We start from the raw sequence: 12500 nt of genomic DNA on the forward strand, positions 1-12500 counted from the left end.
AACTAAAAGATACTATTTAAAGCATAATTATTCATTATTATTCATAGGCTGTAAAGGGAGACAGGTGGCACTGTTTGGCTACACATTCATACTGGCTCCTTGTTAAAGTTGCTGTTGGTGTGGCTGTGATGTTGCTGGAAAAAGGAAACTTGTGTTTTGTTTTGTTTTTTAGCTGGGCAGTGTTTTGTGCGTTATATTTTGTCTTCATTTAAACACACATCTCTGCCTGATCAGTTGGGAACCTGTGTATTGCCCTTTTCATTATAAATACCAAGGGTTATTTCCCGGGGTGGAGTTGATGGCTCAAGGCCAGTTATTTACTACTACAGCAACCCATCTGTCACATTTATAGACCAAAACATACAACAACACACACTAAACTTGGAAGGAGAAGCCTTTTCCAATGACATACTGAAACCAACATGTGATTAAAAAAAAAAAAAAAAAAAAAAGTTTTTGTGATTTGGTCAAGTCCCCTATCTTGGATAAAATAAAATTTGGAGTTAAACATGCAAAACCTATCCAGCAAGGAGCAGCCACGTTTTTAAAACTTGTGTCACACATGCCCAGAAGCATCAAATCTGTCATCAGAATATTCAGCAAAAATAAACCAATAAAATTGTATTGCCTCAAAAACTATTTTTGGCAGCCATTAGATTAGATTATCAGATTACATCCTGATATTCAACAATATATCAAATGACAACGTGGAAGGGACATAAATGTGCGGTGCCTTGGTTAATGTTCAAGCTTATCATGCAGCTGTTTTCAACTAAAAAAAAGCTGTGAGAATCCATTGTGTACTGCCTGCTCCTGCACTAACCAGCACAGGCCCAGTCAGCAACTAGTTGACGAGTGAATGCGTCAAGTTGACAAACATAGTAGAGCATTTGACTGATAAAGAAGCAGATATTTCCTTCAGGAGATTGTTGAGACCGAAACCAGACTTCAAACTGGGTAAATATTGGACTTCCATTTGCCAAATGTGTTTGGCAAATCACTCCATAAGTGATGAGTAAAAAAAGCATCCTCGCTGAAGCGGATAGTTGCTCCCACCGTTTCTGTTGGTTTAACAACAAACTTATTAACTAATAACTCATCACTGCCAATTCCGCAAATACTAAATCCACATATACCAAAAATGAATGGTCACTACTTCAACAGAGGACTTTTCAGAAAGAGTCTGATCTGTTGGTCACAGGTGCTGATAACAGAATGAATACAGATATTGGTCTGTCGTTTAGAAAGGTCCACATACATTAAGAAAAAAAAAAAAACATATGTGATTTTCATTTTTGTTAAAAGCTAATTATATAATAGTTCAGGATGTATGAAGTCATCAGAGGTGCATTACAGTAGAAGACAGGGAAATTTTCTATTTGTGTTGATGCATATGCACACTGAGCGGTAACACTTTGTTATCACTAGTCCCTACAATACAATATGATGATGCAGCTTCAGGTTGACCTATGCCCACTTAAGGTCACACACACACACACACACACACAGTTTACTCCCCGGGGTCCTCAGAGATCAGTGCTTAGCACACTCCCTCTGTCTCCCAAAAACCCTAATAAGGACAAGGGCACGCAGTTCCTACATAGTTTAGCACAAAAGTCATGAAAATTCTCGTGCATATGGTCACTGTTGTTATTTTATTTGTGCTGACTGACAAACTGAACACCAAATACCTTCCAACCATTTCGTTCTGCAAGTTCTCTCTAGTCTCTCGTTTTGATCTTTGATCCCGTAATTGCTTTGGGAGTTGTTGCTGTTGATTTTGTAATATGTAAAAAAATGACTGTCACTAGTCTTCAGTGAGGTAACTGAAGAAAGTTACAAAGAATACGATGCAGGTGTTTTTCATATTATGTTCTCAGAAATGTTCGTTATTACTTCTGTAAGTCCAGCAGATGTTTCCGATAGATACATCAAAATTCAGTGGCATAACTGTTCCCTGCAATAATAATAAGCATGTGTCTTAAGTTGCATATGAGTACATTTAAAGTGCCAAATGTGTGTGTCTGTACACATGAGCTTTGTGTGCACGCAGCAACAGGCCAATTACGCCACTGTTATTGTTACTGCTTCAGTTTAGTTTCCTGTTTGTGTGGTTTCATGCATTGTACCTTTAGAAAGACAACATGAAAGGCGTCCATCACTGTTGGTCTGTGTTACAGAACAGAAATTGCAGACACATATATAATCTGAGGGGGGAGTGATGATATGAATTGTCTTCTATAGCTCGGACTCTAAAGAGCTAAGAGAAAAAAAAAAAAAATACAAATGAACTGTGATCAATAGCTGTGTGTTCGTGGGGGAGGCCAGGTTTAAAATTCCACTGCTGATGACATCTCTTTGAGGCAGATATATTCATGGAAAAGACTTTTATTTTTATTGAAAATAAAAGCTCAATCAATTTAAGATAAAAGGGAAAGATGGAACATAAACTGGAATTGAAGAAGAGTAAAAAGCAAAATAGAAAGATATTATCTGAATTTGTGGAGGCATTCACTGTCCTGTGATCCCTTGGAAGTCACTAGCAGGCATCTTGTTTCTAACCAACAACACATGTCCCTAGGAACTATGTTTTAAAAGAAAGATCTTTTCCACTGACACAGCAAGAAGTAGAAATAAGACCACGGCCTCTGCTAGTCACACCATGGCAACCATTTCAATCTGTTTCAGTGATTATATAAAGCAGCCCCATCTTTTGACACCTGAGGTTTAGTTTGCCAAGCTTGCTTGTGAGCACATTATCACTGGTTTTGGTTTTTACTGATGTATTTTAAGCGTATAAATATTATATTGTTGTAATTTTCTGTAAAAGTCAAGAAGAAATGAAGAGAGTTTTATGCTTTCTGCGCTGTCACGTCTGGGCTCAAGGCAGGCGCCACTCCTTCTGCAAAACTAACAAAGCAGTAACTACTGTACTAAAAGACAACATCCACTAAAATACATTTGTTTTCAGAAAGTACAAAGTCATGCACAATATACACAACAATATACAATATACCCTGAACTATTGATCAGTCTTTAACTATGGCAATATTGACATGCTCTTATGCAAAGGAGGGGCAACTTCTTCCATACCCAGCCCCACTCTGTGCAACACCATTGACCATATCTTGATTTCTGTGTTAGTTATGGTTCAGATGTTTTTCTGCCTTGTGTTTCATTAATTTTCCATCCTGAGGAAATTGGGCTACAAAAAAAAAAAACAATTGACCAGAGAAGCTTGTTTGGACCTTAATAAACAATCTCTGTTATGATCATCATCCTTGCACATGGCCCTGAATAATGTTTTGTTGGGTTTTTTTGTTTATTTTTTTCATTTGTTTTGTTTTGTTTTGTTTTGTTTTGTTCTTGTTTTTTTCTTGCTCTTCTGAGGTCTGAGCTGAGAGCTAAAATAATATTTGGCAGCATTAACCTCAGCAGTGCACCCCGTCCTACAGTAAGACCATTACAGATAAGCATTGCTGACAGCTTCCTCTGGCCCCATTTGCACCACTTCTGTGTGCCATGTACTGTTAGCGGTGCAGCCACATGGTACACAACACCAAACCTCCCATAGATACACACACTCTCTCTCTAACCCAAACCCAGAACCAGCCACAAAGCTCCTTTTGTTCTATTTCACTCAAGGAAAATGGCAACGCACGCAACCCCTTCACAGCAAAATCAGAATAAGTGCAACCAACACAGATGAGGCAGGAGGGGAAGGGAGGCAGCTGGACATGTTTTCTCACTCCATCTGGAAAGGGTTGCATGTGTATAAGCATGCACAGAGGAACTCTCTTTCTCACGTACTAATGCATGGTACATTACAGCGAAGCAATTTTGGACAATGAACGGTAATAGAGGACACAGAAGGTGCGGTCTAATGAGAGTACACCGCCAACAACTTCCAACACCAACTAATTTCCAACTGGTACTTTCCCTAAAGTGATTACTTTCTAATGACTACCATCATATATGGCAGACGGGACTCTGCTGATTTCCATATAAGAACAGGCTAACCTGAAGTGAAAGGCCTGGACTTATAATAGCTTATGTGGAACCTAAACACATGTAGGCTCAAGATTGTTTACCTATATCACGAATCGTGGCTGGAGACATCACTGTTTGGGCGTCAAGAGCAATAAGAGGGGTCTTTCATTAATGTGATTGAGTGGCTGAGCAGGCTGTTTTAGATGTCGCTACAGAGAAATCTGAGACGTCTCACACAAAGAATCAAAGCCACGTTTGGAAGTTTGTGTTTCGGTGAGTCTCTAAGCTTTGACTGGTTTGGTCGGGGGCCAGTGTTTGGACTAGCATTGTGGGTTTGAGGCCCCGAAATGGTCTGTCACACACAGTGCAGCCATTTCAGGTCCTACCTGTTCTTTCTGGTTGCTCTGGGTTTTCTGTAATTGTGGTCTGCTGCTCCCACTCCAGCCCCTCTGGATCCCACTGGCCCTGGACAGGCACCCTTTCATCTTCACTTGATGGGAGGTCCACCTCACCCTCTTCTGGGAGCTACACACAAAGATGCCTTTGTTAGCAGTGCAGCTCAGCTCGCAACGAGGAAACGATGGTAAGATTGTACTGAGTGCTTTTGGTCACACAACCACAAAACATTACACCAGTGGCTGCCCCCCCCCCCCCCCGATTCCCTGCATCTTCTTCACCCTTTTCTCCATTACACACTAAACAAGAATGCAATGGAAGTCATTGTGGTACATCTTTTGCCTCAGACCTTTAATAAGAAGATTAAAATCGATGTCTGCTGTATTCAAAGTCCAGGCGCACCACAGTGGCTGAAAAAGTGGCGTTATCGCTCCTCAGCAGGGATGGATGAAGATTAGAATCATTGTGATGGTTTTTACCAATATCTCCTGGGGAGGAGACAATTTATCAAGATATCATTTTTTAAGGAGAAAGCAGAGTTTCAAAAAGAAAGGCATCTGGACTTGCAACCCCTTTTTATTTTAATTTCCAGATGTGTTCAAACCTAAAAACTGATTCAGTTCAGCTCATTAAATGCAAAGCACATATAAGTTTTACAGTATGTTATGTTTATTTAGTAGTAAATGGTTTTCACAATTAAGTATGAATTTTGCACCAAACACATGATTTCAGTTTAGTTTAATTTCACTTCTGTTATGTTGGTGCAAAGTAGGAACTAAACAAGACAGAAATGTGTATAAGAAAGAAAAAAAAAAAAGAAAGATCGAAATAAAGGCGAGGCAGGAAGGTGGAGAATGAATTTTCAAGGTTGCAATGAGGAATTAGACGTGCATGACTTTGTTTATGGTCATATGGTTTAATCACCACTACTCTGCTTCCTCCTCGGAAACAGCCGAGATTCCACCCAAGCACTGAACAGAGACTCGCATCGTGTTTTCTCTCTCTCACTCCCCCCTTTGCTTCACCAGCTTAACCATTTTAGATTTACACAAATAACACAAAATAAACTTGGAATAAAAACACGTGAACCGGAGATAAGCTTGGCATCATGCTCTGAAGAAAAGCCCACGTATGCATCTGTTTCTTTCCTTTTGAATTTGGAGCGGTATTCTTTTACATAAACAGACAGCAAATACACAAACACAGCTACACAACTCACCCACTGTTGATTGGGCATCGCCACAGAAGTAAGCACATCAGCCATGGCTCCCAACATCTGGTCAGTGCGTCCCTGATTCTTCTGCAGCGCCTTCATTTTCTTCACCGCCAAGAGAAAATTCAAACTCAAATTACGCTCCTTTGTTGTTGTGGCCTTAGATCTCTGCCGATACCACAATCTGTGTCAATCAGTCTCCGTGTCTTCTGTCTTTCTTGTCCGCCGTTTTCCTCTCCTTCAGTTAAAACCACAGTCTGGACATGAGCCACCGCAGCCCGTCTTGTTCGACCCTGACACAGACGAAACTTCGTGCATATGAATAATTGATCTTGGAAGAGGAGGGCATTGGTCTGTCTGAGCCTGGGAACGCACGCTTTGGCAGGAAGCTCAGAGCTTTTCCTTCTCCGTGCTCACACAGGTGAGCTGGCCGCAAGTGTTTCCTGAGTGTCTTAGTTGAGTAAATGTTTCCAACTTGTTCTCAATGATAAGCTTCCCATACAAACATATTCAGAGGATTTTCTTAGGCCAGCTTCAGCAGTGTCCTCTTTCCTCTGCTCTGTCATCCTTCATCCTGCGTTTCTCTGTGTGGTCGCTCCTCTCCTGTCCTTCTCTTTCAACGCTGAAAGTGTGAAGTGTGACTTCAGGGCTTCACCCTCCCTGAAATCCTCCTTTCTTGTTCTTCATTGGCTATAGAGTATCACCACCCCCCCCAAATTTCTCCTCCTTCTGTCATTCCTTCTCTTCTTTCATTCTTGCACATTCTCTTCACTACCTGGGTTTGTTGAAACCCAAACTATTTCAGTCTTTCCCATATCTGAAGTCTTCCTCTGCGCTGTGCTGCCATCCTACACCCTCTCCTCATCTTTGCCTAAGTCTCAGGCAGTGACACGGCGATTGTGTGAACTCTCCAACAGCAGGGCAACCCCAAATAAGGTATGAACACACGGCCCATGAAGCTGAACTATTTAAGACACTGTCACTGATTGTACACACGTTACACAACTTCTTAACCACGCCATTTTTGTTTGTTTGTGGCTAAGACTGTTTGCTGCGAATAGTCAACAAGCTTGCCTAAGTGTTTACTGATAGATTGAGTCTCAAGGCCACATGGAGTATATGTGCGTGTGTGTGTGTGTGTGTGTGTGTGTATGTGAGAGAGAGAGAGAGACAGAAAAACAGATTTCTGCAATTTTTATGTATCAGATTTCTACTATTTCGATTTGTAACCATTTCTGTGACTACAGTATTTGAGTCATTTAAAAAGGGAAAGCTTGGATTTACTTCATAACTAGGAAAATAAATTGTGTAAATAAATTCAATTAAAGACACAAATGGATAAATGGAAATGTAATTGGCAGTATAGTTTTGTAGCAACAGCAAAAAAGCAACAAAAGAAGAAAGAAGAGGTGCCGCAATTAATCTACAAAAAAACAGAATAACAAAAATTAAAGGCATAATTTCCAGATTTAAGTTGTGTGAATGGTTTAAGATGGTATTTGGCCAGAAAATTATTTGTCATAAAATGGTTTTTGACTAATTGAAATATTTTGACCTGATGATGGCACTAAATTAAAAGCCAAAAGTTGCCAAAATGACAAATGCAATTCATCCTGATGCCGAGATGTAGCCAATGCCTCAAACAGTTTCCTTGGAAATGCAGCCAATAGCCGCTGAGAGTTCAGTCTGGATCAAACTCATGGACGACCAAGTCAAGCTGAAAGGACATATAAGGACATCGATGCGTTGAATTGAACTGGAGCTATACGTGTCGTGGAATCCAACGATACAAACCTATCCAGATGAAATGACTGGTCAGCATTGTGGTGGAGCTGAAATGAAAACATCCCGGTCTTTCCCAGATGCTTCTTCAGACTGAAGGCACCTTGCCCAGAAAAATATAACAATCCAGACTGTCCCTGACTGTGTTTTTGTCTTTGCTGTAAATTCACTTTATCATCATTAACGTCACCATTTTCCTTACAGTTAAATCATCAGTCACATTTTTATCTTTTAAAACATTTTCAAAGCCTCTTGTGCTGACATTTATGTTAGTTTGTATTTGTTCTACACTTCTGGGAGATTTAATATTATTCATTGACGCTACAAAGATAGAAACAACTTGTTTTGATTAAAAAAAGATGGTCAGCGATGGAACATAGCTTCTGTTCCTCATAGAAATTGAGCTCAACTTTGGCTCTGCTCTAAGCTTGCAGAAGAAGAAAGACATGTTTTCAGCAAGTCTGTGCTTTTACCTGGAAACAGTGATCCATCTGTACGTTATATAAGCCTGAGCCAGCAGAGTTGCACATTCTCTATATTTCACCAAATTTCAGGCAGATTTTGACCGACCTCCCAGTTATGTCCCAGAGTTTGAAACATCCACTGAGTCCTAAGTGAAGCCTGAGATCTGCATGTTGTCCTGTTTTGGTCATATTGAGTCTAGGTCAAGGGTGATTCAGTTCCTCGCATGAAAGTCCCCACAAAACCTGCCCTGCAGTAATGTTGCCTGACAAGTGTCTGCATTTAACTCACTTTCTGCACTTTTTCAGTCTATTTCAAGCTGTTTTTAAGTCATTAGTCAAATCACAGAAAGATATTTCTCTACAGAATGGATGAAAAACTGCATGATATTTTCCTCCTTTCACGCACCCAACTGAGCATTCAGAGTTAAAAAGAGACATGCTAAGCATACACAGCAGAAAGAACATCCCGCTGGTAGAGTAGGAGTCTGTTATCAGCAATCAGAAAACCAGACTTCTGATCTCATCTCTCAAATCACACAATTTATAATATCATTTTACAATAAAGGATATCAGGCAAAATAAATACAATAGTCATAAATTAAAGCAATGCCGATCGAGTAGTTCTGAGAGTTTGTCACACTTTTGCTGCACCACTGCATATTAAAACGTGAAAGTATAAATCTCACATATCGGGAAGCTTTAGATTATAGCAAAGAGTAAAGACGGTAAATGAACAAGGACAATTTGGAGTATTTGAAAAAATAACTACGAAATGTTCCAATCAGGTTTTTTAAAGCTCCTTGTAGCACAGAAACTGCTTTGTTAAAGGTTTTAATGACGTCTCACCGACCATTGACTCTGGACAGTCTGCTTTTCTCCTTCTTTTGGACCTGTCTGCTGCCTTTGGCACAGTGGGCTGCTCCATCCTTTGACTCGGAGAACTGTGTGGACATTAAAGGCCCTGCCCTGGAGCGGCTGAGGTCATATCTGTCAGACAGGAGTTTTTCTGTGAGCTTTGGGGACTTTAGTTCATCCTTTGCTCCTCTCACGTGTTGTGTGTCGCAAGGCTCCATCCTCGGGCCTGTCCTCTTGTTCTTCGATCTACCTCGACTGGGAACAGTCTTTAATAAACATGGAATCTCTCAACATTTTCACACAGACGATTTCCAAATCTACCTGCCTGCTGATGTCAAAGCACAGATGGCCTTAAATTTCTTATATTTCAAGGAAACGTTATTTTCTGTATTTATTTATTTTACCAGTTAAAACGTTTGAGAACTAATTCTCATTTACAAACATGACCTGGCATGAAATAAGATACAAGGTTATGGTTTTTGGACCCAGGGAGACCCTAGATCCTGCTTTTATGGACCTTGGTAGCCCTCAACCTTACATAAGGTCCTCTGTCACTAATCTGGGTGTTGGAATAGATTGTGATTTTAAGATGGATAAACAGATGTTTTTATCAACTCAGGAGGTTATCTAAGGTAAACGTCTGGTATATCTTTTCCAGATTTTGAATGCCTTAGTCATGCTTTTATCACCTCATGCTTAAGACTACTGCAATGATCTTTTTGCTGGCATCAGCGAGACCTCTTTTCTTTGAAGTTAGTCCAAATGCAGTTGCACATTTTAACCTTTAAGAGCCCCCAAACTCAAACACAATTCTTCAGTTTTGGCCTCACTACACTGGCTCTCGGTGGAGCAGAGAATTCATTTTAAGATGTTGCTTTTTGTTTTAAAATCTTTAAATGAAATTGTATACCGTCATATGTGTCAGAACTTTTAAACAACTATGCTCCTTTCGGGCCATTGACGTCTGCTGACCAGCTGCTGCGCACCATCCTGAAGAGAGGACCGAGCGTTCTCGTAGTCCTAAAGCTGTAGATCCCCTTTCACAATGTTTTTAAATCAAGCCTCAAAAAAGCTCGCTATTTTTTGTGTTCTTTGTATTCTGTATTGTTTGTGCTCATGTTTTTTCTTTGTGCAGCACTTTGGCATGCACTACTGTGTTTTTAAATGTGCTTTATAAATAAATCTTTTTGTTATAATTCTTATATAGCAGAGCAGACTTTCAAACCGGAGGAGGATTGGACAAGTGAATTTATTGTTACACTGAGTCTTTAGATTGTTACCCCATTAAAATTGGTTACAAATCAAAAGCTATCATAAATCACTTTCATCTATGGGACTCTTTCTGCTCCTTGTTTTTCCTCTTGCATTTTGAAATTTCATTGGCCCATCACCTTGATTCCTGGCCAGCTTAGAAAAAAAGGAAAATGGACCTTTAGCAGTGGTAAAATTCAAGTTAATTAGAGAAGAAAGAGGAAAATAGATAGAAGAGCACAAGGAAAAATTTTAGCTGAGTTGGAACAAGCAAAATCATCTAAAAATGACGCATGATGAGCACCATTACAAGGGCCAGACTGAACATATCAGAATGACTTTTTCGAAATCTAAACTGCACTGACTTTTTTTTATTACAGATTGTACAACAATTGACGCATTAACCACTTTGGCATTTTTTATGGCATTTTATGCTTTAATACAGTGGCTATACAGAGCGTATTAAAGGCATAAAAGCTAAAAAAAAAAAAAAAAAACTCTTCAAAAATAGAACGAAAGAACATTGGTATTCCACTCCGAAAATGAAATGGAAACTTAAGACCTGCAAACTACATCATCTTAGCCTCTCCACTGTCTGCCAAACATGCAGCCATGTTAGTCCTCTATTTCAAATCTGTGTCTACACTAATAGTTTGTCTATTCAGTGTTGTGACATTTTTCATGTCATTTAGTTCAATTTTAAAGCGAAGTTTTTATGTGAATAAAAATTTTACAAAATGCACAGTATCATCAGGTTTTCTTTTTGTGGACAAGATAATAAAGTTCATTTTCACTTATTTGAAAGTCAGCTACTCTATTCCACTCTGCAATATCAATCCTTTATGGGTGTATCAGTCTATTAGGGCTTCATCGTCTTTTACGATGAAGCAGAGAGTGTGAAAGATTTATGGAGCTGTGGTTCTCTCGTGTTCATAATTCTTTGACTTAAACTAACCCAAATTCTGCCCACAGCAAGTTAAATAGTAAAGAAGCTGCTCTCCCAAATTATTTTTTTTCACTTTGCATAATATGTAGCTCAGTTTCCTTCCTGATTCCTCCTAGTCCTAGAAGGTGATCGGTGCATTGGAGGAAGAAACAGGAATTTGTGCCTTTTAAGATCATAGCTGGAAATAATATGATTTATAACATTTCAAACACTCAGAGTCTATGCGGAGTAGCTGCTGGTAGACCAGCCTGGAGAGACTGCCAATAATCTAATATTAGCTGAGCACATGGCTGACTTCGGAGTCAGTCACTAAGATGGCTAAACTTAGCTCATTGCTTCCCAAGCCTCTTTCTACGTTCTTTTGCTCTACCACTGACCTCTGCTGGGTACTGTGGCATCTGGAGAGAAGCTGTACTGCCTTTCGCAGTGATGAGTGAATGACTCTGGGAGGAATTTGTAGAATCAGAGGAAAATAAATCTGACCCTAAAAGGAAAATGTGAGTATTATCAGGAGGTGGCATTCAGAACGAAATGTTCTCTCACTCACACAACATACTGATAACCATTGCAAAATGTATGAATGGATTTATTTCCTAAAAAAAAAAAAAAAAAAAATAACACACACACACACACACACACACACACACACACACACACACACACACACACACATCATTTTATGTTCTAAAATAAATACAAACCTAATGTTTAAATGTACACATTGTGTGCTATGCTGCCCTCACCTGGCACCAGAAAAGTAATTTTTGTGTATCAAAACGGATAAAGGAAAACAACACAAAAACACACTCGCACCACTGCCCTGCCTTGTTGTGCCAAGCAGACTTCCTCTTCCTATCTACCTCATTTCTGTTTTGGCTTCAGAAGCAATAAATCTTTGCCCTTAAGAATGTCCCCTCCCTACTCTTCCTGTGTTTCCTATCAACAAGGAGTCAAGACCCACCTTCTCAGGACTCCTGCATCTATACATAGCACCTTTTGATTAATGGATCAGGTTAGAGTGATGCTATAGGTGTGGTCAGATGCCTCACAGCCAAGGAGGCAGCATCTAAAAAGGAATACTTTTAGGCAGTTGATGGGATTTAGTGGCATTATGTGGTTGGAGTTGTTTCAACTTCAGATATAGGATCTGTGGGTCTCCAATTGAAAGTGCTTTTGAATGAGAGTCTCAGTAGCTGCACTCAAGCACGATGGGGGTCAATAGTGACACATGTGCATTGCAAGAATTTATTTTATTTATTTTTTTTGTTTTTACACATGTGTGAGACGGAGACATGAGTTCTCTGCAAAAAAGGTGTGCCTTGTACATTGTTCTGCTTGTTTGTAGATATGTTTGGCAGCAATGCAGACAGCAGCTGTAACCTACAGAGAGGATTAATGCTATGGCTATTTTAAACTGTCTGAATATCATGAGCCCTCACTTGCAAGCACTGCAGCTCTCAGTTTGATCAGAAGGGGGCAGTCCATGTTGCTCTAACAGAGAGGGGTTGTTGCATAACCCAGGCCACATGCACACGCACAGTCACCAGCTGTCTAAACTTAAATTCAATATGGGGTTTAATCTCTTTATGTGCACCTTTGATAC

General features: G+C 39.8%; 1 protein-coding gene across 3 annotated transcripts in view; it reads right to left on the bottom strand.

The window, feature by feature from the left end:
* Positions 1-6380, bottom strand: part of arhgef25a (Rho guanine nucleotide exchange factor (GEF) 25a) — a 45716-nt gene extending 39336 nt beyond the window's left edge. The window contains exons 1-2 of one of the 3 annotated variants that reach the window (XM_029506949.1): positions 5606-6380; positions 4377-4515 (exon numbers count right to left, since the gene is read on the bottom strand). In XM_029506949.1, coding sequence (XP_029362809.1) covers positions 4377-4515; positions 5606-5701 — 235 coding nt within the window. In that variant the 5' untranslated portion in view covers positions 5702-6380. The remainder of the gene's footprint in view (positions 1-4376; positions 4516-5605) is intronic. The other 2 variants (XM_029506948.1, XM_029506951.1) reach the window with 2 other exon arrangements.
* Positions 6381-12500: the final 6120 nt, after the last annotated feature.

This window comes from Echeneis naucrates, chromosome 7 (genome assembly GCF_900963305.1).
Source record: "Echeneis naucrates chromosome 7, fEcheNa1.1, whole genome shotgun sequence".
NCBI lineage: Eukaryota > Metazoa > Chordata > Actinopteri > Carangiformes > Echeneidae > Echeneis > Echeneis naucrates.